Genomic DNA, 24,388 nt, shown 5'->3' with positions numbered 1-24,388 from the left:
CAGCAGCATTGTTGTGGGTGACTCGGGGTCAAATTTGGCCCAATCAAGATTCATCTTTGACTTTAGACACCCCAGCCCCACCCCCTTCATCCACTGTAACAATAATGTGTTCGCAACATGCACCTTGTCTCCCCTGCCTCTGCCCATCCCCCTCCCCCCACTGGAAATCGACCTTTCACAAAGAATGTACACTAACACTTGAACACACACATGCACGTGTGCAATATGTGGAGTTATGTGTTTTGGGGCCATACAATTACAACAGGATTGTACGGTTATGAATGCATTATAAGTTAGTTATGATGTAGTTAAAACAATATTGGATGATGATCATTATTTTTTAGTGTTTTGGACTGTCAAAATTGACCCGCGAACACCATGAACGGTAACCGCTTTCGAACACAACGCAAAGGTTAAAGGGGAACTCCAATGGGTCCGCGGTCCACAGATGGAACACCACCGTCCCGGGACAGTGCAGAATAACAACAACATGGTGTGACCTCGGAGTCCTCTCACTTTGTTCCGGCGGGTGGAGCTGTTGTCCTCAGGATCTGGACTGTAAAACATGTATTTTCCAGTCTGTGTTGCCTGCAGCTGGTAGAAGTTGTGCAACAAACACCGCGCAGTGAGAGGAGGCTTCAGAAAAACGTCACATGAGATTTCCCGGAACTCCTAACTTTTCACTTTCCTACTGATTGTTTGTAAAGTGCACCGACGACGAGCTGCCCTGAAGACGCTTCACACTTAATGTCGGTATGTATGTTTACACTGAGTGAAGTTATACAGTATTAACATGGTCGTTTAGGGCATGTGAGAAGGGACAGTGAGTCATAGTAGACTAGTTCATAATGTACTGTAAGCCTACACGTGAATGTTGTGCAGTTTTACTTTTAGGCTGTTGAGTGTTAGTTATCATACATCTGTGTTTACTCAAGGCTCCTAAAAGTACTCATACTAATAATAATACTAGTGACAGCTACTGCACGCATTTTCACTTCTCCTTATTATTGATAAAGTAAACTCTTTCTGTTAGCAATTTTGTGAAATGTTTGCTGTAGGCTACCTTTTTGCCTTTATAAAAAAAGTTTCATGCAGGATTTCGCAATAATCTAAGAGCATGATCAATCTCACTATGCACTGTATAATTGATTATTATTTAAGATTGTCATATATGGATGCATCTGTGATTAAATATCACCCCATTGCTGATTTTGTAGGTGAAACAGGAGTTGATAGGTACTATCTGCCAGCTTTGAGTGATTTATTTTTCATTTAGTTTTGATTACAGTGACTTCCTGTGGTTTGACATATGGCTATCAGGCCTTTATTGTTGCAGTGTTTGCTATTAAGTGAGAACTGGCAGGAAGGAGCACAGGAGTGCTACCATATCCCAGTAACCCTGGCTTCTGGAGTGTACGGACAATACCGTGGGCCGGTCCACTGAGCAGATTGCTGTGAGGCTAAGTATAGCATGCATACAAGTACATGAGCAGAGAGCAATGGCCCCCCTTTGTGACAATGGAGGCATTTCCCGCTGGGCTGGATTGCAATCCCAATGAAGACCCAGGTAACAGCCCTAATTGCTCTGCTTGAAATAGGAAACCCATGAACAATACAAGAGCTACAATTTCCTGTAATGATGGAGTTATGTCTCTTACAATATGCTTTTATGCTCTTACGGCCGGACAAAAGGATATGATAATCAATCTGTGTGGACTCCAGTTTGGAAGCATTATGTTTCTAACCCCGGTTTATATAAATACCGCGTGTATGGCCTTAGAGAACATGAGGTTTACTCTGTTTTTGTCTTGAAACAGTCAGAGATTGTCCATTTGTTTTGATCCCTCTGCTTGTGGCCTTATTTGTACCAAACACAGTAGATCGTGCTGGAATAGTGTGTGACTTTGGTCTGCATGATCACAGCATACCAGGCATGCCATCAGCCTTATACAAGCAGAGCCTGGACCCTGAGCTCATTGCTTACTGGTACTGATGATGAAGAGTGTGTGTGGAGCAGAGAAAGGAGAGGGTCAGTCTCATCTCACCTGCAGTCACTCTCTCTAATGGGTTGTTCCAGAGTGAAGCCACTCTTTGAAGCATCTTGCACAGCAGGAGACAGGAGTGAGTTTATTTTACCATTCAGTGAACCAGACTTCCTTCCTTCCTCAGAAGCAGAGTTGGTGCTCAGTGTCATTATGAGATGTTGTCTCCAAGCGCCTCCTTTGTGCAAATCAAGTTCGATGACATCCTCTTCTACGAGAACTGTGGCGGCGGCAGCTTCGGGAGTGTGTACCGATCCAGGTGGATCTCCCAGGACAAAGAGGTGGCGGTGAAGAAACTGCTCAAGATTGAAAATGAGGTAGGAGTCATAATTGCCTGGGCTTTTCATACATACACTTTTTAATTGTCAGTGTAGTAATCATTTTAATTGCTACCCCATTTAGAGGGATGTGCTGACTTCTATACCCATCACTCATGGTCATTATACACCCCCTCTCCACGAAAGAAACAGTATTGCCAAATGAAAGAAAGTGTTTGGCCCAATTACAGCAGGGACTGTTCTTGAGATCACTTTGAAAGCTCAGGCTCATTGTCTTACAGACAAAAAAAAAGAATTATCTTTGAAATCTTTTCACGGAAATTGTATTACATGTGTGATAGGCTGTTCAGAAAGTGATTCATGGTTTCTTTTATGAAATTGTAAAAGATCACAGATATCCATTCAACTTCACTCAAGTGCTGGAGAGATGATTGTTCAGTGAAAATAATAGTGTAATCTTTTCACATTCAACCAATTCTTTCATTTAATTACAGTGTTTGGCTACAATTAAATGAATTGGTTTTGTCAGGTTTCTCTTCCTGCTAGGAATAGTTTTACAATGATCTTTCCGGGCCAGTATGTTGTATTAAAACATATTTATATACACTTTTATATTCACGTGATAGTGGCACGGCTCTATGGATGGCTTGTCTGTCGGTTCACTGGTCTAATTAAGTAAAATATGTCATGCATGTCCATCATACACATGTACAGACATTAATAGAAAGTGGGTGAATACATTACTTTCTCTACAGCACTATCATGAGGTTAACATTTGTGTTTCATATTGTACACCTATTGTATAGACTTCTATGTCATTTGCTGCAGTTCCCAGAGCATGAACCTTTAAGTGACTTATCCTCTAGCATCATTATGAACATTAATGTAGGTTTATCAAAAACGTTTGGATTGATTGTCAGTGAAATGTGATACACACCATCATGTCCTGTTTATTAAGCCAATCCTTTAACCATCCAGCGCACATACCATTTCCAAATGTCACTTTATCCATAACGTTTTATGACTAAATACATGTAAACTGATAACTATCACAACAGACTCAAGTCTAGTTACAAAATGCTAACAGCCTAAGCTTGTATTGGAAACATGGTAAAATGACACCTCACTACCATCAGCATGTTAGCATGGTAATGATAACCCTGTTAGCATGCTGACATTAGCATTTAGCTGAAAGCACCACTGGCCAGTTGCACAATGTTACTGCTGACTCTAGTTTTTTAGACACTGACATAATAATGTTTAGACATTTGTTTTGCTACCTCCATAATCATGAACCAGTTTCAGTGATGTTTCCCACTTGTGTCTTTATTGTTTAGGCGGAAATCCTCAGTGTGCTCAGCCACCGTAACATCATCCAGTTTTATGGTGCAATTGTTGAGGCTCCAAACTATGGAATCGTCACTGGTAAGATTTGTTTAAACTCATAAACTTTTAGATTTACTTTGTCATAAATACAGGTTGTCTCAATAAATGTACAATGGAGATACATCATGATGGAAAACACAGCGACTGAACCTGTTGGCATCAGTTGCAGTTTGCTCACTGCTGAATGCTGCAGAGGTTTCTATGGAAGCATTAGTGAATGCCAGAGAGTTCAGGAAGTGTACACATTGATACATTAGTTGTGGGCCCCTGTTTGTTTTGTTTGTTTAGGTTAGAGGCTGAGAAAGCTCATGTAGCAAGAGGCCCTCAATGCCTCTGCACAAACTTTCTTTATACTATGGACATGTCATTTACATGTTATTGTATTTAAACTCTTTCTTCTGCTGTTCCATGTGTTTTGTACTGTCAAATCATCAATTTAGATGTTTCTCTTGTAATGATACACCTCCACATTTGAATCTCAGACCACCAATTTTGTTGCTTATATTTTTGTCTTGTGCAGAGTTTCCTAATTTGCCTTTTTTGCAGTTTTGCCTATAAGTGTTGATATGATGTTTGCTTTACTGATGATGACCCAAATTAAAGATAATTGACCTCACAGTCGGCATATAGTATATGTAATAAGGTTTGCAACCACCAATTACTTTTTTGATGATTATAATTAATCTGTCAATAACTTTACAGAGGCGTATGCCTTTTTTAAGGTCCTCCCCTCTCTCTCTCCTTATTTACTGCCTGCCTCTTCACTGTCAACTGTCACAGGGGATATTGGCTTAAAAAACATATAATACATTACGGGCTCATAACATGTTCACTGACTCTGCATCAAAGGCTGAACTTCTGAGCCTCTTGTGGAAGAACAAAATACCACTCCTGTTTGAGAGTGCCATAATTCGAGGGGTGTGACATTCAGGGATTGTTTGGAAACCTTGTTAATCCCCACAGGTCATATCATTTTAATGTCTTGTCCACAAATATTCTTCTACTTCCAGGAAAAGTTGAACACACTGTTAGTGAAAGTCTTTGTAGCCCTCACTCACATCCTGAGCAGAGAGTATCGCCTCCTTTCATCATGTGGACAATAAACACATCCCACAGTGAAGCTTAAACTCATAAAATATGTTCTTGTTCTGCTCGTCAAAGAAACCGATAAATAAGAGAGCATAACAAACAGGGTAGGGCTGCTCAATTAAACGTATTTTAATTGTGATTACGATTATGGCTTGCAACTATTATGAAAACAACGTAATCGAAATAAAACAATTATTTTTAATCTTTTATTATTATTGTGACTTTTTTTTTTTTTTGGTTTTTCAGTTGAATTATACTTAAAGTTCAGGGTAATCAAGTGTTAAACACATACTGTTAAAAAAAAAGTTCTCCAATAAATGGATGTTTTCAAAGTCAATGAATAATCGTATTTTACCCTTCTCTTGCGTTTCGGGTAAAAAGTGACCGAATGACTTTTATTTTAATCATAAATATTGTGTTTTTCATCCATTTGCCTCAATACCTGATGTTATCCTCCACACTAGGCCTCTGAACATATACACTTGATGATCACCACTTGCATTGAATTGTGATGCACACACACACACACACACACACACACACACACACACACACACACACACACACACACACACACACACACACACACACACACACACACACACACACACACACACACACACACACACACACACACACACACACACACACACACACACACACACACACACACACACACATACCTACCTTCATACCTTCTCACAGGTGCGAGCGCTGTGCTCCTCGAGAAACACAAACCTCTCACTTTCTCGCACTAAATGCGCCTCCCTTACTGGCTCTCAAGCAGTTATATTTGTGCCTTGCTCACATTTGACTCATTGACACAATGAGCAGGCGACCGATTAGGCGATTTTCTCTACGAGGGGCTCTGGACACATTTTTTTAACCAGGTGAAGAGGAGATTGAACCAGATGAAGAGGAGATAGAGGAAGATGTCTCAGAAATGGAAGACAACAGCGATCCAGACTATGAGCCTACAACAGACCAGGAAGAGGCCCCTGAGGGAGAGGCCCCTGAGGGAGAGGCCCCTGAGGGAGAGGCCCCTGAGGGAGAGGAGCCTGAGGGAGAGGCACCTGAGGGAGAGGCACCTGAGGGAGAGGCCCCTGAGGGAGAGGCCCCTGAGGGAGAGGAGCCTGAGGGAGAGGCACCTGAGGGAGAGGCACCTGAGGGAGAGGCCCCTGAGGGAGAGGCCCCTGAGGGAGAGGAGCCTGAGGTGACATTCCACAATTTCGCATTGCCAACTATGTGCATGAACACACGTGAACACACGTGAACACACACACACATGTTCTGTTATGGTATATTTCTCTTTCAATAAATGTTCATTGAAAACAACAGTATCAGTGTCTTATTTTATATTCATCACAGTGAATGCTGAACTTGATGGGCCCACCGGTGGGTCCGGACCATGACATGAAACACTGGCTTGCTTGTATCAAATCAATACATCCCATACATAATTGGAACGGGAAGAATCTCAGCTACAACATTAACTAAAGCATTTCCATCTCCAGTAAACACAGCCTACATGGCAAGCATTTTTATAATATACAGTAATGTAAAATAAGCACTATCTTTGAACTTACTGCCAAAAATAATATGAAATTCACCCCTGGTGTCATTCTGTCTGTCATCCCTTGATTCTACTTGCTTTGACTGTTCAAATGAGATGTCAACCATCAAAATTGGATAAGGGGTTCCAGAGATATCACTGTGCAAAACACACCGGTCAATTTTGACCGAAAATAGCATGGGAAGGGGGGGGGGGTATGACCTAACGCAAGAGAATGGTCGCAATTACAATTATTGACCCAAATAATGGAGATTATGATTTTTTCCATAATCGAGCAGCCCTAAAACAGGGGCATTTTATATTACAGAATTACAGAATCTTATACTAAATTCATTCAAACTCTGTAAGAACAAACATTTGTATTAATACGGTACAATTTACACAAACTCTTTTTTCTTTAAACATGGCTTCATCTGTTTGATTTGAGCTATTTGGAAGGGTAACATGTGAATATAAAATTGTTCTTATAAATCCTTATTGTGATGCTGATCAGCTCAAAATGCCTTGGCTCCTGCTTGGCCCATGCTAAACCATATTTCCCAAGTTTATTTCAAGTTAGGCCATTAGTTCTTCCATTACTTACATAAGGATATACATTTTCCCCACAACACACACACTGAAATGTTTTCCTGTGTGACACATAATGTTGGCATGACTAAAATCACAACAAGTAATTTCCTTAACCTCCTTCCTTAACCTGGGATGTGTTTCCCCCCACCACCATGCATACAGTCATATCCTTATTGAGTGGTAGAAGACTGAAACGCTGCATTACTGAATTAGGCATAAGCCAGCTAACTTACCTGCTGTCTCTTCAGATATGTACAGAGTGTTTGATGCATTTTCCTTTGCTTTGTTACACAACCAAACCGATTTTTCGAGAGCAGAAGATAAAATCTCCTAGTGTATGAACTTGTAATTAAATGTCAGGCAAAACGTACCTTGTATGTAATGGCTGTTTTTCTAAGAAAAGAGTATAAAAAACTGAAATTATTATCAGTTAAATGAAAGTTGTGATAACTACAATTGAAAACCTCAGTAGCCGCTGTAGTATTTTGCAGCTGTTAAAGAGAAAGGTCTGTTGGTTGGTGTCTCTATTTATCAAAGCAGAATTTAATTATCAGCTAGATACAGGAACAAATGTTTATGGCTATCCTGACCATGCAATGTCAACATTCATCAGCTCCGTTATAAGGGTCCTCTATCTGTTGATAACCGCATCAGGCCGGGCTGCTTCCTCTTTACAACATATCTGAGAAACCTTTCTGACTCTTAACCTGCATGAGTACTAATATATTTGCTGTCACTAAGCAGCCTCATAAACAGAACGAATTAAGCTTAGCTATTGTTTTGGGGTAAAGGGACATTAGATATACTGCAAGGCTGTTGGTTGTTCCATACGATTTGATTAAAAGCCCCTATGGCATGAGGCTAATTCTCTTCGAAGAGTTAGAGTATAAACAAGGTGCGGTTTACAACAGAGCTACAGGTATTTATGTTATTTGTGAAATGTGGATGATTGTGTTTAAGTGCCAAATGCAGAAGCAGACAAGTCTTCACAGAGGTGAAGTACGGTGAGCTAGTTTGCATTTCAGCCAGCTTTTGATACAATGCAAATGAAAAAAGGCTCAGTCCTGACCAATAATAATAAAAACGTTGGTGTATTTTATGATTGTTAATTGTAATTCTGTCTTGGCGCCTGTGCATGTTTACACTCCATGTTTGTATATGATTGGGTTATTCTGCACAAACAGGGATTTCCTGTTGGTTTGGCTGGTATGATAGTGGTTGTTTATCTTTATTCAGGTGCTTTGCCTCATAGAATCTCTCTGATAGAATTGTGCAAACATTGTTGTCGAGAACACTAAAAAAGTGCACCTTTTGCTCTGCATTAGAAACAAATATAAGAAGAAAGGCTATTGATTTGTGTTTGAGTTGATAACATTTGGGCTCCTTAAGTAGCAGAGCGGCTCATAGTGTTCAGTTTCAGCAGTGATAAATTGATCTAATCCACAGTGACAGTCAGTGACAGCAGCAATCTGTAAACAAGACACTGTCAGCTGGCATCCAGGAGGCGTTTGGCTGAATTTCAAATTGCAATTGTTTTCTCATAATGCTCCCACATTCTGCACTCATGTGTACAATGTCACACCTCAAGAGAACAGTAAAGTCCCTGTAAGATATTTCACCGTCACAAACTGTTCAAACTTAAACATGTTCACGTTTCTCCACAGAGTATGCGAGTGGTGGGTCGCTGTACGATTACCTGTCCAGCGCTGAGAGTGAGCACATGGACATGGGGCAGATCATGACATGGGCTGCAGAGATTGCCAGAGGTACTGTAAATGTGACACCATTTCTTGATTATATTAGGAAATAACAGCTTAAAAATTTACCAAGAACTATGTTTTTGTGTTCAGAAATGATTTGAAGACCTTTCTTTTTGCATGATTTGTACTAAAAGAGGGCAGTTCATCTATGAAATCTATGACTTTAAGTTTCTGTTGATCGTTCTCTTAAAATGTTCTCTTTATTTTCTTATTTTAGGAATACACTATTTACATTCAGAGGCCCCCGTAAAGGTGATCCACAGAGACCTGAAGTCCAGGAATGGTAATGGGTTTTTTGTGTGTCCAAAACATATTCATTTGTATAAACATGAATGCTATATTTTGTTTAAATTGAATACATACTTTATTGACTGACTTTTAAAACCTATTTTCTCTTTCAGTGGTTGTGGCAGGAGACATGGTTCTAAAAGTAAGATTTCATATTAGCGTATACACTGGAAAGCTAATGTTAGATACATTTTGCTGCACAATAAGCTAGCCCGAATTAAGTGTTTTTCAGCTGAATATTTCAACTTTTAATTCAGAGTTTTTTTAAAGAATATGAGCATGAAATAGTGGTCTGTTTTGTACCTACAGCGTGTGGACACAAGAGGGCAGTAACTAACCTAGCATGTCCCAGAAACCACTGACATCATTAAATTATGTGTTTTACCATAGGGGCAAAATAAACTCATCACAAAATATAATTAGATTTTGAAACAGCTTCTGTATGTATATGATGTACCATAGGGCCATATTCTGAACTCAAACACTAGCATAGTGTGCCAAAAGACAGAGACAGAAATATCAATTGAGTCCAGGCCCTAATGAAGTGATTACAGTACAGTACGTCCAGCATTTGTAGTATTTGCAATCACCATCATCACCACCAGATGCACACTTGCAGATTATTACAGCCTAGCGCCTATGAGTGCATAATAATAACACTGTTCTATGGATAAACTATAATAAACATCTTGATTTAATTGCGATGTTGCAATCTCAATTTTGTTTTCGTCTCTTTAGATCTGTGATTTCGGGGCATCCAAGTTCCTGACCCACACAACACACATGTCCTTAGTGGGCACGTTCCCCTGGATGGCTCCGGAGGTGATCCAGAGTCTGCCTGTGTCCGAGACCTGTGACACCTTCTCTTACGGTGTGGTGAGTGACAAGAGGGGAAAGCAGTTTTCTCTTAACTATGATACAACTATTTCATTCTAGAGAGCAATTTTTTGCACATTGTTACCAGCCAGCAACAATTTGACTGATGTAAAGTGTTAAGGGCAGCTTTCTAAGTTCTCATGTTAAGAGTAGGTTCTGTGATCAAATATTCCTATGTGTTACGAGTTTAAAATCGAGTTTCAGAGGTTGTATCTATTTAGGCAAACCCAGTTGAAGTCTGTTATTCAACAAGCAGTTTTAATGTAGTACTAGCTCCGTTTGTTAATAAAAAACACCTTTAACTTCTTTATTCAGTTCCTGAGATTAACATTTGATGAAGAATATTTCGACTAAGATAAGTTTTAACAGTTCTTAAGGTTATTTCTTTTTGGTGCATACTGGTTGATTTCTACCACTCCCTTTTCAGTGATTCAACAAATAGTGTCTTTAAATTCAGATAAAAATGTCCTCATAATAGCAAATCACAGAATGACAAATGTACAAACAAGTGAGTTAATTAATAAAATATCAATTATTTCGTTTTTATTTGTATTTCCGGACAGCAGTTGAAATGATTAAACATGCCTCCGGTCAAAAGCATATTTACTATTTAAGATGTAACTTTGTACATTTTTGTAGAGCTTTTTGAGATTCTAAAAGAAAAATATACAGAGAATAATGATTTGTTTTTCTTTCTTCAACGCAAACGTAGAAATTGCACGTCACTCATGCCAAATCATCCATGCCTTAAAAACAGCTGCCAGTCCACCAGCTCCACTTATATTTTCATTTCTGCATTCCTTCTGTTGATAACAGAAGTTATTTTGACCTTTGCATTGCTTTCCCTTCGAAACTTTCAGTGCCTTTGTGCTTCTTGAAACTCTTATAAAGTGGCTGTCTAAAGACTTATGAAAGAAATGTCATGGCAAAGAGTTAAACTTGAACGTGGGGTATGTAATTTAGATTTTTTTCCGGTTGTGTATTTTCAAATTCTAGGGCACTCGAGCCGGTTTCTCCAAAATTACCTATCCCACCTTTAATGTGCTAAAGAACTGCCGTCCTTATTATACAAGAGTCGATTACTGATATCAATCTTAATGAATTAACAAAAACATTTAATGTCATATGTTGGTAGGATTTTACTTTTTTAAACAGTGTTTATAATGCGAGGTTTTGCAAAAAGATTTACAGCAATATGCCGTTTTTTCATGATCTTATTTCTATAGAATACATACATGTAATAGGAGGCAGCTGGCAAACGCAGAAATACGGAGCACATGTACAGTAGAGCCCCTGGGTGTTTGTAAAACGTCTCTCCTTCACCTTTTCATGATCTAATTCTTTAAAGATGTTGACGCAGGTTGTTATTTCTGACACTGCTGAATACCAACTGAGAAGCACCTGAATTATCAAGGGAGCCACAAATCATGGCAGCCTTTAATCGTTGTCAAAATATAAAATGGTTCTATTTGTCTATTTTGTATGTTGCATTTGGCCTCTAAGAAAAACTGAAAAGTGTTTTTCCTAATATTTGTTTACACATGCTGTAAAAACAAAAAAACACACCACACTCAGCCATATTTATCTATTTAGACTTTTTTCCTGTAAGAAAACCAACCCAGTGGGGAAAACAGAAGAAAAGATGATGTTGTGTTTGTTGACAAAGCATACAAATACTGGTATGCGTATCATTTTACAAGTTCTCCTGATAGCTGACCTTGGCTCTTCACTTCTGTGGCAGGTGCTTTGGGAAATGCTCACCCGTGAAATACCTTTCAAAGGCCTGGAAGGATTACAAGTGGCCTGGCTCGTTGTGGAGAAGCATGAGGTATGTGTGTGATTACGGGTGTATATACCAAAAATAGTATTGTCTCTTGGAAGTTGAAAATCATTTTGGTCCAGACAAATAAACCTTGCTTCACAATGAATCAATATTTTGGTTCATCAGTGGTTATGGTATACACAGTAAAGAGAGGAATAGCTGATGTTTACATCATTGTAGCTGAATTCAGACCATTCAGACCATTTGTCTGTGCATGGGGTCTAAAAGTGTGAAATATCTTGTAGGGGAAATTGTTCAACATTTTAAACGCAATTTTAAGAGCTAGTTGAGAAGATGGGTTGGATGGTTGATTTGTCTTTGCTTTGATTCTTAGCATGAGGTGAATAAGTACATGTTCCAAAATGTCCACATATTCCTTAAAGTCAGCTCATCCTCATACTATGTGTGTTTCAGAGGCTAACCATCCCCAGTGGCTGCCCTTCCTGCTTTGCAGAGCTCATGAAGGACTGCTGGGCAGCAGAGCCAAAAGTGAGTGATCCGCTGAGAAACATGGCAATTAACAACTCATGTATGTTTCCATCTGAATCACACTGAGCAAATGTTTGTGTGTTGATTCAGGAAAGGCCAATGTTCAAGCAGATCCTCTCTACTTTGGAGTCCATGTCTAATGACAGCCAACTTCCTCAACAGTGCAACTCTTTCCTTCACAACAAGGCTGAATGGAGGTAATGTGATCAGCCCAGTAAATGTATTTATAAATCTCCTTTTTCACCAATATACTGCCTCAGCCTAAGGAAATGTGCAACTCTAGTGAATGATGTGGAAATGTAGCTGATGGGGGCCGTGAAATACAAAAAAGGACTTGAGATTGTGCATATAGATCTTTAATAATTACACTGATAACTACATAAAGGCATGAAAACCTCCAAAGAATCATCCATCTGGATATACTTCCTCTCTTTACCCATAAGGCCCTAAAAATAATCACCATCTTTTTCAAGTAGAAGTGTTTAATTGGGTTGTATGAGCAGCTGGAGGTTTGGTGATGTTCAGCACAGCCTGAGTCTCAGCTGTTACTTTATTCTCTGTCTGCCTCTCTGCGGGTCTTGTCTGTGCTCCGAGGTTTTTCCTCAGAAGTTGTGCTGGCGGCAGCATGTCCAGGCCGCCATCTGCAGGTGGAGCCGGTTGGAGTGACTCTCACTGCTGGAAAACAGACACTGAGAATATGTGGCACAGAAAGAAGATGTTGTCGTTGCTCAAGAGGTTGGATACTATAAGCTTAGCGTGCAGAAAGTGGAAGGGGAGGCTTGTCGGGGATCAGAGCAGGAAGTAGCTTCACCAAAAGGGATGGAGAGATGATCTGTTGACCTTCGAGAGTTGCGATTTGTTGTACTTTTTTTCTGTTTAGCTGATTTGCATTACACAGCAATATTGTATTTTAAATTAAACAATATCTGTCAGTTTAAAGTGCTTGGCTCAAATCCATATCGGTGCACAGTATAGGAATCAGTGGTGGAATGTAACTAAGTATTTAGTCAAATAATGCACATAAGTATACTTCAAAGGTACTTCATTATAAGAATATAAATCAACTGATACATTATGATTCATTTTTGTGGCTAAAGCTAAAAAGTACCACTTCGACCAGCTGCAATAATTAAGTGAGACATGTGTTAAGAAATTCTTCCAACACTGATGGAAAAGCTATCATAGGGAATATGGCGTGTGGCGCAGTAGAGCCTTGGTGTTGAGATCAGGGGGTCACAGGTTCAAACCCCACTGCAGTCAGCATGTCGTTGTGTCCCTGGGCAACACACTTCACCCCAAATTGGTCCTGTGGGGATTGTCCACAGTATTGTAAGTCACTTTGTAACAAGTAATTTAATATGCACAGTATAATAACACTAAATGTCTACAAAGATACTGTACTCATGCACTGCAGTGCTTTGAGCCTTGATCACTATGCTAACATGCTCACAGTGATACACATTGGAGGTTTAATGTTTACTATGTTAGAATTGGCTGATTAGCTCCAAACAAAAAGTAACGCTGAGGCTGCCGGAAATGTCTGTGCATTTGAAAATACACACTTACTGTTAAGCTGCTCTTATTGCAGACCTAAACACCTTCACAGTAACAGTGAGAATCACAGTCAGTGGTTTATGTCAGACTCAGAGTCCTGGCACTGACAGACTGCACTGTACACTGACAGATCAAGGTCAAGCACTAGCTCTGAGAGTGTGCTGTCAAAGCAGCTGATACAATTCAATGGTTGCTATGTCTAACAGATAGTAAATAAATTCCTGTATAGTGTTATCTAATGATTTGGATAAGAGATAAATGTTAGAGTCACATTATTTAATATCATCACAACCTGCCTCTTCGGAGCTGATTACAGAGCTGTAATTTCCCTGTTCAACGAGTAGGATAAGAAGGTTTTTAGAAAAGTTAATTCTTCAGTGTTCATGGGAAATGCCAAAACTTTTGTGAGGAAAGTGGGCGGCAGGAGAACAAATGCTTTGGGAAGTTGAGCAAGAGTGGGAATTGTTTGAAGTGGGAAGCGTTTGGGTGGGGGGGCCGGGTGGAGTCAGGATGGGCTTTCCTGCCTGGGCTGCATGTGTTTATGAACAGAAAGTGTGAGAACTTAGCTTTTGTTAGGCTGAAGCTCAGCATGGCTTTTCACGACCCACTGTGCAGCCCCCCCTGCTGGGCCAAACAAACTCCCCCCCACATGAAGAAAACACGAGGCATTGCCCTGTCCCTCCATTCAAGGCTTCAGACAAAAACGAATAACCTTCTGAATGCAACGAATCAATGGTGTTGTTTTCAGTTTTAAATGTAGAGTTTGTTTATGCCACGGCTTAATTCTCTGTTTACTCCTCTTTTCTTTACACTGGGTTGTTTTGTGAGTAAGAATGGTGATCATTCAATATTTTCTTTTTGTAAACAAATCCAACGGCCTTAAACTTCTTAACTTCTTGAACAACACTGACTTACCAGTGATAAATGTATTACAAACAACTGCTGTGCAGCCAAACATTGTTCAAACCCACATTACTTCATTTTAAATTCTGGTGGAAATCCAAAACCTTCCAAAGAAATCTTATATTTACATTTGAGGGAATGATGCAGCTATAAAGAATGTGAAGGCTTTGAATGTATCAATGATACAAATATGATTTATTGTTATTTGCACCACTGGATTGCTCTCCGAAATGCAATTGCAGCCAATTCAACCTACACAAAACACACAAATCAAAACACAACATAAACAGAAGTACATTTCTGTAGTGAATTTGCACCAGCAATTTAAACAGCATTTTAAAAAAAAAGTGAAATTTTTTGGCAGATGATATTGATGGCATGAAAATCATCATCAGGGAAACTCAACTTTGACTATGTATGAGCACTTCTATACTATCATATTGTTTTTTGTATAGTAAACTCTTTCTTGTATAACTTATATAAAAACGTATGTTTCATAATCATATTGAAGGAAAAAAGTAGTCTTTATTCTTCTCTATCCTGGTGTGTGCTTGAGCTCATATTTAGTGAATTGTTGACATTGTTATTGAATACTGCAGGTTTGAGATTGAAGCTACGCTTGAGAGACTGAAGAAGCTGGAGAGAGACCTGAGCACCAAAGAGCAGGAGCTGAAGGAGCGGGAGCGCCATCTGAAGATGTGGGAGCGCAAACTCATCGAACAGTCCAACAGCCCGGTGAGTTCCTCCTTATCTCCTCTTCACCTTCACCTTGTGGTCGCAGCAGCACGTTCACACTGACGTTCACATCTGTGTTTCAATACCGTTGGAGAGTCACACAGTTCTCCTGATATTCCTCTGGGAGACTCAAAGAAATCAATAATATGAAAACAAAAAGTGTGGAATCACAAATGAATGGAAAAGCACATTATGATTAGTGTTTGTTATTGGCAGTACTCCATGTCGATGGTGCATGGTGGTCCATGAATTACATATGCATTATGAGTGGAGTGAATGCTGCATTTCACCATAGATTTTATATTGAACTGTGAGAATTGTAGAACTGCAGTTCATAGCATTTCTGTTTGCCTTTGTTTCCTTGCATTGCATCAGATGCAAGCAAAAACCCCACCGCTTGTATTCTTGTTTACCTTGTTTGCACTTTGTGTATTTGTGAACACAACGTTGTTTTTTTGTCAAAATCACATCACTGAATGCCACAGTAGTGCACAGTGTAGATACTTTAAACATCTTTAAATCAACAACACTGAAATCATTTCCTGTATTTCTTTCTTTTTCTAATCTCCCCTTTTTCGATTCCTTAATAACTTTCCTTCACTATCAAGTTTTCTTCTTGGGTTGGGTCTAAAATTGTCCACTTTTCTTGTTAAGTCTTACTTTTTGGTTTGAAACGGATTACTTACTTCCTTTTCATTTCTATTCTCTCTTCTGTTCTGTCACCCCTGTGTCCCTCCTCTGTCCACCTGTCTCTGGCTCTCAGCTCTTCTTACCTGTGGCAAAAAAAACAAGCGCTAAGTCGTTCTATGAGTCTAAGACGGAGGAATCAAACAGTGCACAGATGTCATGTCAGATCACATCCTCCGGTAACGAGGAGGTGAATCTGCACTCCATGATGAAAGGCTTTGAGGACATGTTTTCCTTGGACTTCGGCCGGCCTGTCCTGCACTCGGGCATGCAGGTCAACATGCAGGCCAGGCAGAACTCCTCCGTGTCGAGCAGTGTCAGAGAAGGACACAAAATCAACATGACTCTGGGGATGGGACGCTTCACTTGGTCTGACGACAGTGAATGAACCTCTCCAAACGTGTTGCCACAGCTGCATCTGTCCACAACTGTAATCTCCCTTAATCCATTATTAGTGTTGTGGAAGCACTATTTGTAATGAATTGCTTGTTAAGTCATGATGAATTCCATCATTTCAATAAGCAACGCCAGGAAACATATCTTGGCTTGCTATTTCTTCTGCTTTGTTCACGTTGTAGTCGTGGAAATCGCTTAATGTTGCACAGAAAGATATTATAGAATATATTTCTCGCCCTCCTCCTATGGATATTATTGATGTAATTTACCATATGCCTAATGTACCGGATGTGTAGTGCCATGCTGTGAAGAAAGAACCACGTGAGCCAGTTGCTTAGAGAAGGCCAGGCTTTTATGATGAAGTGACATTTTGCTGACATTAAGATTGGCCAATTTGTTCTGGATGTGGTGGAGTGCAGTTGTTGAGACGCAGTCTCTTACCAGAATGAGAAAGCACATGTTTTTTCCAATGACTGACCCAGGTTCAAAACAGCAGGAGAGGGACGTTGCTGTGAGACTGTCAGTTTCTACCTTATTTTAATTTTTTACTTTTCAAGACAGACTTCTTTCTAGGCCTAAAAAATAAGGAAGCAATGTTTCAATGATGCAAATGTCCCCTCTGTGGGACTAATAAAGGTATTCTGATTCTGCATTAAATTTAAACATTTTAATAGAACAATTACGTTTTATTGATACAATTTACATACAGCATAACACTATTCGTTGTAACTGAATGTAAGCCTCAAGTCCTGCCTTTACAGTAGAGTTAAATCAAATTAGCATTATTGTTCAGTAAGGTATTAGGCTTCATCTGGGGGAAGGACATGCTTCCTTGAGCATAGCCCATTAAATTGTCCCCTTTGCTTGTTATCATCAGTCAGTCTCATGAGGATGTAATCCTCTGTATTCCTGTGTTGTTGCTTGTTAGCTTCCTGCCATGAGCTAATATTCCTATTCAAACATTGTCTGTACTCTATCCACACTAGACCAGAAGACATAACAATTAACATAGACTCTTAGCAATATGAACATTTCCCTGTGAGAAATCCAGATACTAATATGTTGCCTCCACACTTTAAATCACATAATCAGCAGCTTTTTGATGTGACTTTGTTTCCTACATCCTTCACTGTTTGTCAATAAATCTGTTTCTTTAAACTCTCTGTCCATCTGTTTCATGAGGATGATTGTTATTATCAAACCTTTTATGTTAGATGACAGAACAGATCATGGCTGCTACGATTTGAAAAAGCTCTAAGTATATTGCTTCATGACTCATTTTTGTTGAGCTTTTTCTCGTCATATTAACTTCATGCCACTTTTAATACCGTTTTCATGGTCTGGTTACCCATCATCCACTTAGTCCACGTGGGGGCAGAATTGTGTGAACCAAACCCAACTCAAAGTATTTTTCTTCCCCTGCAGATTGCACACACATATCGTCAACACAAAAACTGTGCTTTCCATTTTGAATTTGAGATAGTTTTTTGAGAAAGAAGTGTGGCAGCACATTTGTGAAATACAATATGCTGCTTGAAAAGTGATGTTAAGTCCCTCCAATGAGACTTTGGCAGCGGCAGAGTGTTTCTGAATCTGTTTACTTCCGAACCGCAGCACCAGAGGAGGCGGGAAATGCTGCAGGGCTGAGAGGCTTTATGAGGCGGCGGGCTGCACTGAAATGTATGGCAGCGACTGTCTATTGAGACCGGCATTCAGCTCGTAATCTGAGCTGTTATCAGATGTCGTGGGAAGAAGATAGTGAATGGGAGATTACTCATTCATTTAGTCGTCTTTCCTTCAATTTTCCATTGCATTATTTCTGTCATTACACACCAGTCTTATGATCACAATGATGAAATCTTTATTTTGGCTGGCAAGTTTCTGCCTGATTACATTTAATGAGCAATAAATGATTTATCATTCAAACAGATCACGTTAGATCAGTCAGATGGACATTTCGGTTTGATATAGACCATTAGAGGCACATCTTCTCAATCGCACAGCACAATAACCGGAGAAGTAATGGCTTTGCAGACATGGTAAACATGCCTATTTTCCATTTCAATAACATTTACTTAAGTTGTGTGATTTTTACTTTAACACATGTCTGTCATGAATACACACGTTTCAAACTGCCTGTTCCATCCATATGCTGTTGCTGTTATTTCTATTTGTCTTTTGTCTTTATGCAGCTGCTGCCCACCCTTGACATATATACATGGACAGAGGAGCATGTGGTAAGTATCTTTGTGTTTACCTCATAGCTGTATGTTTTCAGTATGACTATTAAAACTAATATATATCCATTGTATTCCTTCAGTATTTCTGGATGCAGCAAATATTTGGCACAGGTTTGTTTATTTACTTTTTCTTTAATCCAACTTTCACATCTTCTCACACTTTATTTGGTTGATCATTGGCTGTTTCCTTTTTCCACCTCAGGCGAGGATCCATGTGGCATGCAGCTGTATGCCGACCTGTTTAAAGAAAATCACATCACTGGAAAGATGCTGCTGTTGCTCACAGAAAACGACGTGCGGGACATGGGGGTCAAGTCCAAAGGTCATGTCATGCACCTTAAGGCAAGGCAGTTATCCACCAATAACGACTGTTATTTATTTAATCTAGGCTCATTGATATTTGGAAATAAAGTGATTCTCTCTTTTTTCTTTGGCAGGGAGAAATTGAAAAGCTAACAAATGATTACATGGGGTTCGTCCACTTCCCACCTCTTTTCAAGGTATATAAGCTTCGTCCTTATCTTAAGATGGAGTTTTCTGTGCAAGTTTTTATGCATCTCCCCCCTTTTTCCCAGGATGCACTGGAAAAGGAAGTGGAGAAGAGTAAAGCTGTAAATCTGGAGCTGGTGTTTGGATACCACTGGAAACCAGGAACAGGGAATTCTGTAAGTTTGTAGTGAATTACTCGCATGTACGCACTCACCAAATAAATACATCACCATATTCTGCAGATGAGAGCATTATATGTCTGGATACTTGTCTGTTGATGTTGGACATGGAGCTGCTGTGACGCAAGTCACATTTCAGACTTGATCTGACAAATAAAGTATTATCGTATCGTATTCATCTTTTGCTCTGTAAAGGACCAACAAACCATTTAGGGAAAATCACAATAAATGTTGTATCTACTTTGATTATTAATTATTATAATCTTCGATACGTTTAGTAATAATTGTTCATCTGTAAATGGATGTACAGATCATGTCTTTGCCATGATTGAAGCAGCTCCCTTGTACTGAAGCTGTTTGTTGTTGAGGATTCATGATGATGGCTGTTACACTGACCATTGAAGGCATCACTAGACATGCATAAAACCAGATGAATAAACATTTCACTCTCAGCCTTGTAGCACATCCACCTCGACTTGCTCGCAGCCCTTTGTTGGGGTCTCAAACTGTGGAGAAAGGGTGGCTCTTCACTTGCTGTTTGAATTTAATCAAAAATAGCCCATTTAGCCAGAAGTCATTTTCTTTTTAAAAGGCAAACGTTATTTAATCTTTCAGCTGTTCATTGTCCCATCATAAATAGTCCTCTTTCAGTGTGTTCGGCAGGGCTGAAACGAGCCTGCTAATTGCCTCCCATTTCTTCTGACATGTGGTGGTTTAGTGGGTAGAAAACACAGCAGGGAGAAGGAAACAGGAGGCTGAGAAAATGAGAGCTAATTATTTTCCCCTGCCTGGTGTCAGGTTCCGTGTCAGCCTTGTTTTTACAAACTGGAAGGTTTTTTGCACTAAATAAAACAAACCCGCACTGCATTTTTTTTCCTCGCCCCTCTTTGCTGGCGATGTCATGGAAGCAGCTGCACTTCTCAAAGACAAAATGAGGGCCTGCGATTGTGCGGCCACCATCTGACAGCCACTGAGGGTCCCCTACTAATGAGGATATCACCGTGCAGCCAAGTGAAAGGTGCTGAATTATGTATGAGTTGTCATTAGACGCACTCGGGTCCTCGGCATCATTACCACACATTGTTTCTGCTGGAGTGATTAGACTAGCATGGACCTGGGAGCCCCGGTGCGAGCGTCCAGTGCCGACACCAGGCCAGCGCGGGGCCACTGGTGTGTTTCTGAGCCAGCGGCTTGCCGAAGCTTCGCCTTTGAGTCGTTTGCAGCCTCTGGGGACGATGCAGGAGAGGGCGAAGGCTCCTCAGACGAGTGTGTTAGTGCCACTCCTCTGATGTCTTTCTCTGTGATCACTACACAATGGATTGGCCTGTGCCATGAATCCTTCGTGGTTAAGCGCTGACCTGTGGCTTCGTGGCCGGCTTTTGGGGATTGCCAAATTCATTACTGCTTCGTCAGCATTCAGTATGCAGGAGAGGAGGCCTGGGGAATTGTTCAGATTTTAAGCCTCCTAGTGAGGATTTGATGTATGCCGCATGCAGCAAGTCATGAGAAAAAACCTTCCCCTTTATATCCTGAGAAATGAATTATGGGTCCCACCAGGAATAATAACATCAAGAGTTTGACAAGGAATTCACAATGTTTTCATCAAATATTATCTACTGTCATTTGTTAGTAGCAATAGCAATAATAATTTTATGAAATGTGAAAAATATTTGTCTGCAATGTTGAGGCATGAGTGTAATGATTCTATTCTATTAAAATCAGTTCTCTAAATAAGATGTTTCCACAATGCTTTACATATTGTAACCAAGGTCATTTATCTTTTCTGGATCAGATGCAATTTATTTATAAAAAACTGAATTTAATCATTATGTATTCTTTAAATAAGGTGTTTCAGAATGGTTTAAATATTGCATACTAATTGTTTTTGATATAATTTCTTGATTTTTGTCCCCTTCAATTTATTTATAATATATTATACATTCTCTCCTCCCCCCACAATATGAGGCTTTGTGGCTAGTAACCTGCCACTACCATTGAACTACCTCTAGGTTGTGCTCTTGGTTTATATACAAGAGTATCCAAGTTTTTCACACAGAACACTTCAATTGTAAACTTTTCCATACGATCAGGTGATGTCTCAGAGTGAGACCAGACATACGTTATCTCACCACTTTTTTTTTTTTTTCAAGGATTGCAAATGGAAAATGTACATGGAGCTTGATGGAGATGACGTTGCAGTGACCTACATCAAAGATGTCATCTTTAATGTCAACCGGAAGGATGTGGAAACCCTTCGGTTGATTAAGGTGTCGTCAGAAACACACATGACTAATCGTGTTTTATTACATGCTGAATGGTGTCTATGTTTCTGGCTTAACTGGTTGCATTATATCTAAAGGGGTATTGTAGTTGCCATAAGCAGATTTTTTTTAACTAATGCCAATGTATTGCAGCCACCTTTTGTGATGGACAAATGGATCATTGGAATACCGCAGAACCAGAAAGTGGATTACACAGTTAATTATGAGGTGAGTAAGAATGTGAGTCAATAGCCATTTAAAATATGAATTTGAAAATGCCTCATATGCGAGTGTGCACACTTTTACATTAAATATCCCTGTATTCTCGTTCTCTTTTGACGTCAGAATGATGTCATGTCACCAAAGTCGACCAGACACAGCTGTCCAGTGGTGTGGAGTCCCATTGGTGGACAAGACGAGATCAAGACTGTGGAGCTGGTCATACAAACAACATCAGCTAACATCGACTTGACCCCTACGGATAAGTCTAACCCTGGTAATTGTTATATTTATAGCTTTAAAGACCTAGCAAGACAACTGATTTCACTGCTGGAAAAATAAACATTGTTGCTCTAGACTAGAGAACTACCTTTTTTTAAATCAATGCTTTACTTTACTTTTTAGATATCGATCCCAGGTGGATGTATAATGTAAGGCAGAGGCAGTTGATGACAGAGAAAAACCTGAAAAAGACTTCTGGTCTGAATGTCTTCACTGGCTCTGAAGCCCGCACTCTGCCTCAGTTCCTGTCTGCACATGAAAGCCAGGGGTTTTCTTATGCTGCAGCTGTGCGACGCTCTCCAAACCGGGCCTGTAGATCTCCTTGGATTGACTCACGCAGCTCTTCGCCAACCACCAGCCTGTCAGCCAAACTCTCCTCGCTCCATCTGGGGTCAAAGGGCAGCAGCCCGTCCAGCACTACGTCAGAGAGCGCCTCAGAGAGGGACCGAGAGCGGCCGCACAGCGCTGGAGTGGTGCACGACTACCGCAGAAACCGCTATTTTGGCAACACATTAACTGTGGGAGGGGGGCAGGGTAGGGGCCATGCATGGACCAATACAAGAGATAACTATATTCATAATAAAACCAGCAAAACCTCACGACAACCAGGGAGGCCACGGTCCAACAGTTACAGCTTCACACCACAGAACCGCCCCTCCATGATACCAGGTATATCGTCTGTGACAGGAAACCCCAGTGAGGAGAAAGAGGGGGTCAAAGCCACCGATGGAGGGTGGATCAAAGTGGAGCGACAGAAAAGATTACCACGTCAGGAGAATAAACAAGTCAGAGGTCGACAGAGAAGGGGGGGCAGGGGAGGGGGTGGTGCTGGAGGGAGAACCTAATGTGTGGCACACATGAACTGACATTTTCTTAACATAAAAAGGTTTTACATATAAATGATGTCTGCTTATATACTCACAAATGAACTGCTTGTTATAAGAGAATCCGACTGATGCCTATGATGTAATATATGTATCAACATACGGTTTTGTTTTTTAAAAACTGGCAGGTTGATTTTAATGATTAATGATTTGTTTTAAATCGACAATTCACTTCACTTCCCACCTTTTAATATATAGCAGATGGCTTCCAGTGTGTTGGATGCATATTTTCAATTTTTTATTTAACAGCCCAGTTTATCTGATGTAATTGAATTAAATGTGTTGACACCCTTATACCCATGATAAATGTTAATTTCTTCAAATCCATAACCTCTGAGTTGCCCCTGTTGTGTCTCTTTTTTATTTTTGGTGCAGAAATAAAACATGATATATATGATAAATAAAATAAGGCAACGCCCTTATTGATCCCAAGTGGGAAACTCGGATGTTGCAGCAGTACATAAGTACATATGAGCATTACAAACAAAATTACAGGGCAAAGGTGATAGTGGTTGTATGTGATAAGTATTGGAGCAAGTGAAGTATTGTGTTTATGAACATACACTTGACTAAAACATAAAATACATTAATGGTGGTATTAATGTGGAAACAAACTAAAGTATATGGTGTAGTGCCGAGAGATAGGGAGTCTGAGGCTGCAGTCGGATAGTTTAAAAATCAGCTCCTAAATTCTAACCCTATCGTCTATTCCTTGACCTCTGAGTGAAACGTCACGGGGTTAAGGGATAGTGGATAGGAGAATTCAAAAGGACTTAGGAGAAGAGACTGCGGTACTTTAGAGAATCCGAATGCACTTTCACTATCCGACGTGTTTATGATGCGCCAGCGGACGTCATTGTGTGCGTCTGCTGCTGTGGGGAAACTATGGAAACCACAGTTTTCTATACAGCGGACTACAACATGGATGTTTAATAAGAACGAGGGACTGCTGTGAACTCATCTAGAGACTCTGCTCCGTACTCTGATGCTGCTGCTTTGCTTTATGAACGTGGACAACAGAGAAACAGATTCTTCATGACCAAAGTTGGAATTGAAATAAAAAAGGAAAGTGAAACTTATGCTCGTCACCCTCTCCCTCCGGTCCACATTAATACAAATTATCCCAATACGTATGATTGTATGAACTAAAGATCTTAAAATCAATACAGATGTATTTATTATAAACATTAGTGGTCCTTAACATCTATCACTGTGTATATCACCATTCAAACATCTTTTAAAAGTTGAACAAACCCCACACAGCTCAGTAAAGACTGAAATGTTGACTTTATTTGATAATTTCAGTGAAAACTAACGTTCATATTTCTCTTTTTGATTTTAATACTGATGAACGTTCAAAACAAAGCACTTTGGCAACTTACCACC

At 39.9% G+C, this 24,388-nt stretch overlaps 1 protein-coding gene across 4 annotated transcripts; it reads left to right on the top strand.

The window, feature by feature from the left end:
* The first annotated feature begins 574 nt into the window (after positions 1-574).
* Positions 575-23,339, top strand: map3k20a (mitogen-activated protein kinase kinase kinase 20a). Of its 4 annotated transcripts, none has more exons than XM_034109822.2 (20): positions 575-753; positions 2,176-2,359; positions 3,658-3,745; positions 8,603-8,704; positions 8,916-8,981; positions 9,100-9,128; positions 9,725-9,862; positions 11,604-11,690; positions 12,099-12,173; positions 12,264-12,370; positions 15,230-15,365; positions 18,641-18,685; positions 18,769-18,799; positions 18,891-19,030; positions 19,126-19,188; positions 19,264-19,353; positions 21,507-21,623; positions 21,771-21,845; positions 21,963-22,113; positions 22,242-23,339. In XM_034109822.2, exons 2-20 carry the CDS (start codon positions 2,201-2,203, stop codon positions 22,961-22,963), a joined length of 2,421 nt encoding a protein of 806 aa, XP_033965713.1. In that variant the 5' UTR covers positions 575-753; positions 2,176-2,200; the 3' UTR covers positions 22,964-23,339. The 4 variants fall into 4 exon arrangements, with proteins under 4 accessions (XP_033965713.1, XP_033965712.1, XP_033965711.1 ...); XM_034109821.2 differs by having other exon boundaries at positions 576-753; positions 2,170-2,359; XM_034109820.2 differs by lacking the exon at positions 575-753 and adding an exon at positions 1,468-2,029 and having other exon boundaries at positions 2,170-2,359.
* Positions 23,340-24,388: the final 1,049 nt, after the last annotated feature.

Source organism: Pseudochaenichthys georgianus, chromosome 21 (assembly GCF_902827115.2).
Source record: "Pseudochaenichthys georgianus chromosome 21, fPseGeo1.2, whole genome shotgun sequence".
In the NCBI taxonomy this organism is placed as follows: Eukaryota; Metazoa; Chordata; class Actinopteri; order Perciformes; family Channichthyidae; genus Pseudochaenichthys; species Pseudochaenichthys georgianus.
This window is presented reverse-complemented; position numbering and strand designations above follow the sequence as displayed.

Excerpts from the sequence above, each read along its gene's own strand:
- map3k20a (XM_034109820.2), top strand. The coding sequence starts at position 1,914 with ATGATCACAGCATACCAGGCATGCCATCAGCCTTATACAAGCAGAGCC. Across the intron at positions 9,863-11,603 it reads ACACCTTCTCTTACGGTGTG|GTGCTTTGGGAAATGCTCAC; the intron begins GTGAGTGACAAG and ends CTTCTGTGGCAG. Across the intron at positions 18,800-18,890 it reads GCAGCAAATATTTGGCACAG|GCGAGGATCCATGTGGCATG; the intron begins GTTTGTTTATTT and ends TTTCCACCTCAG.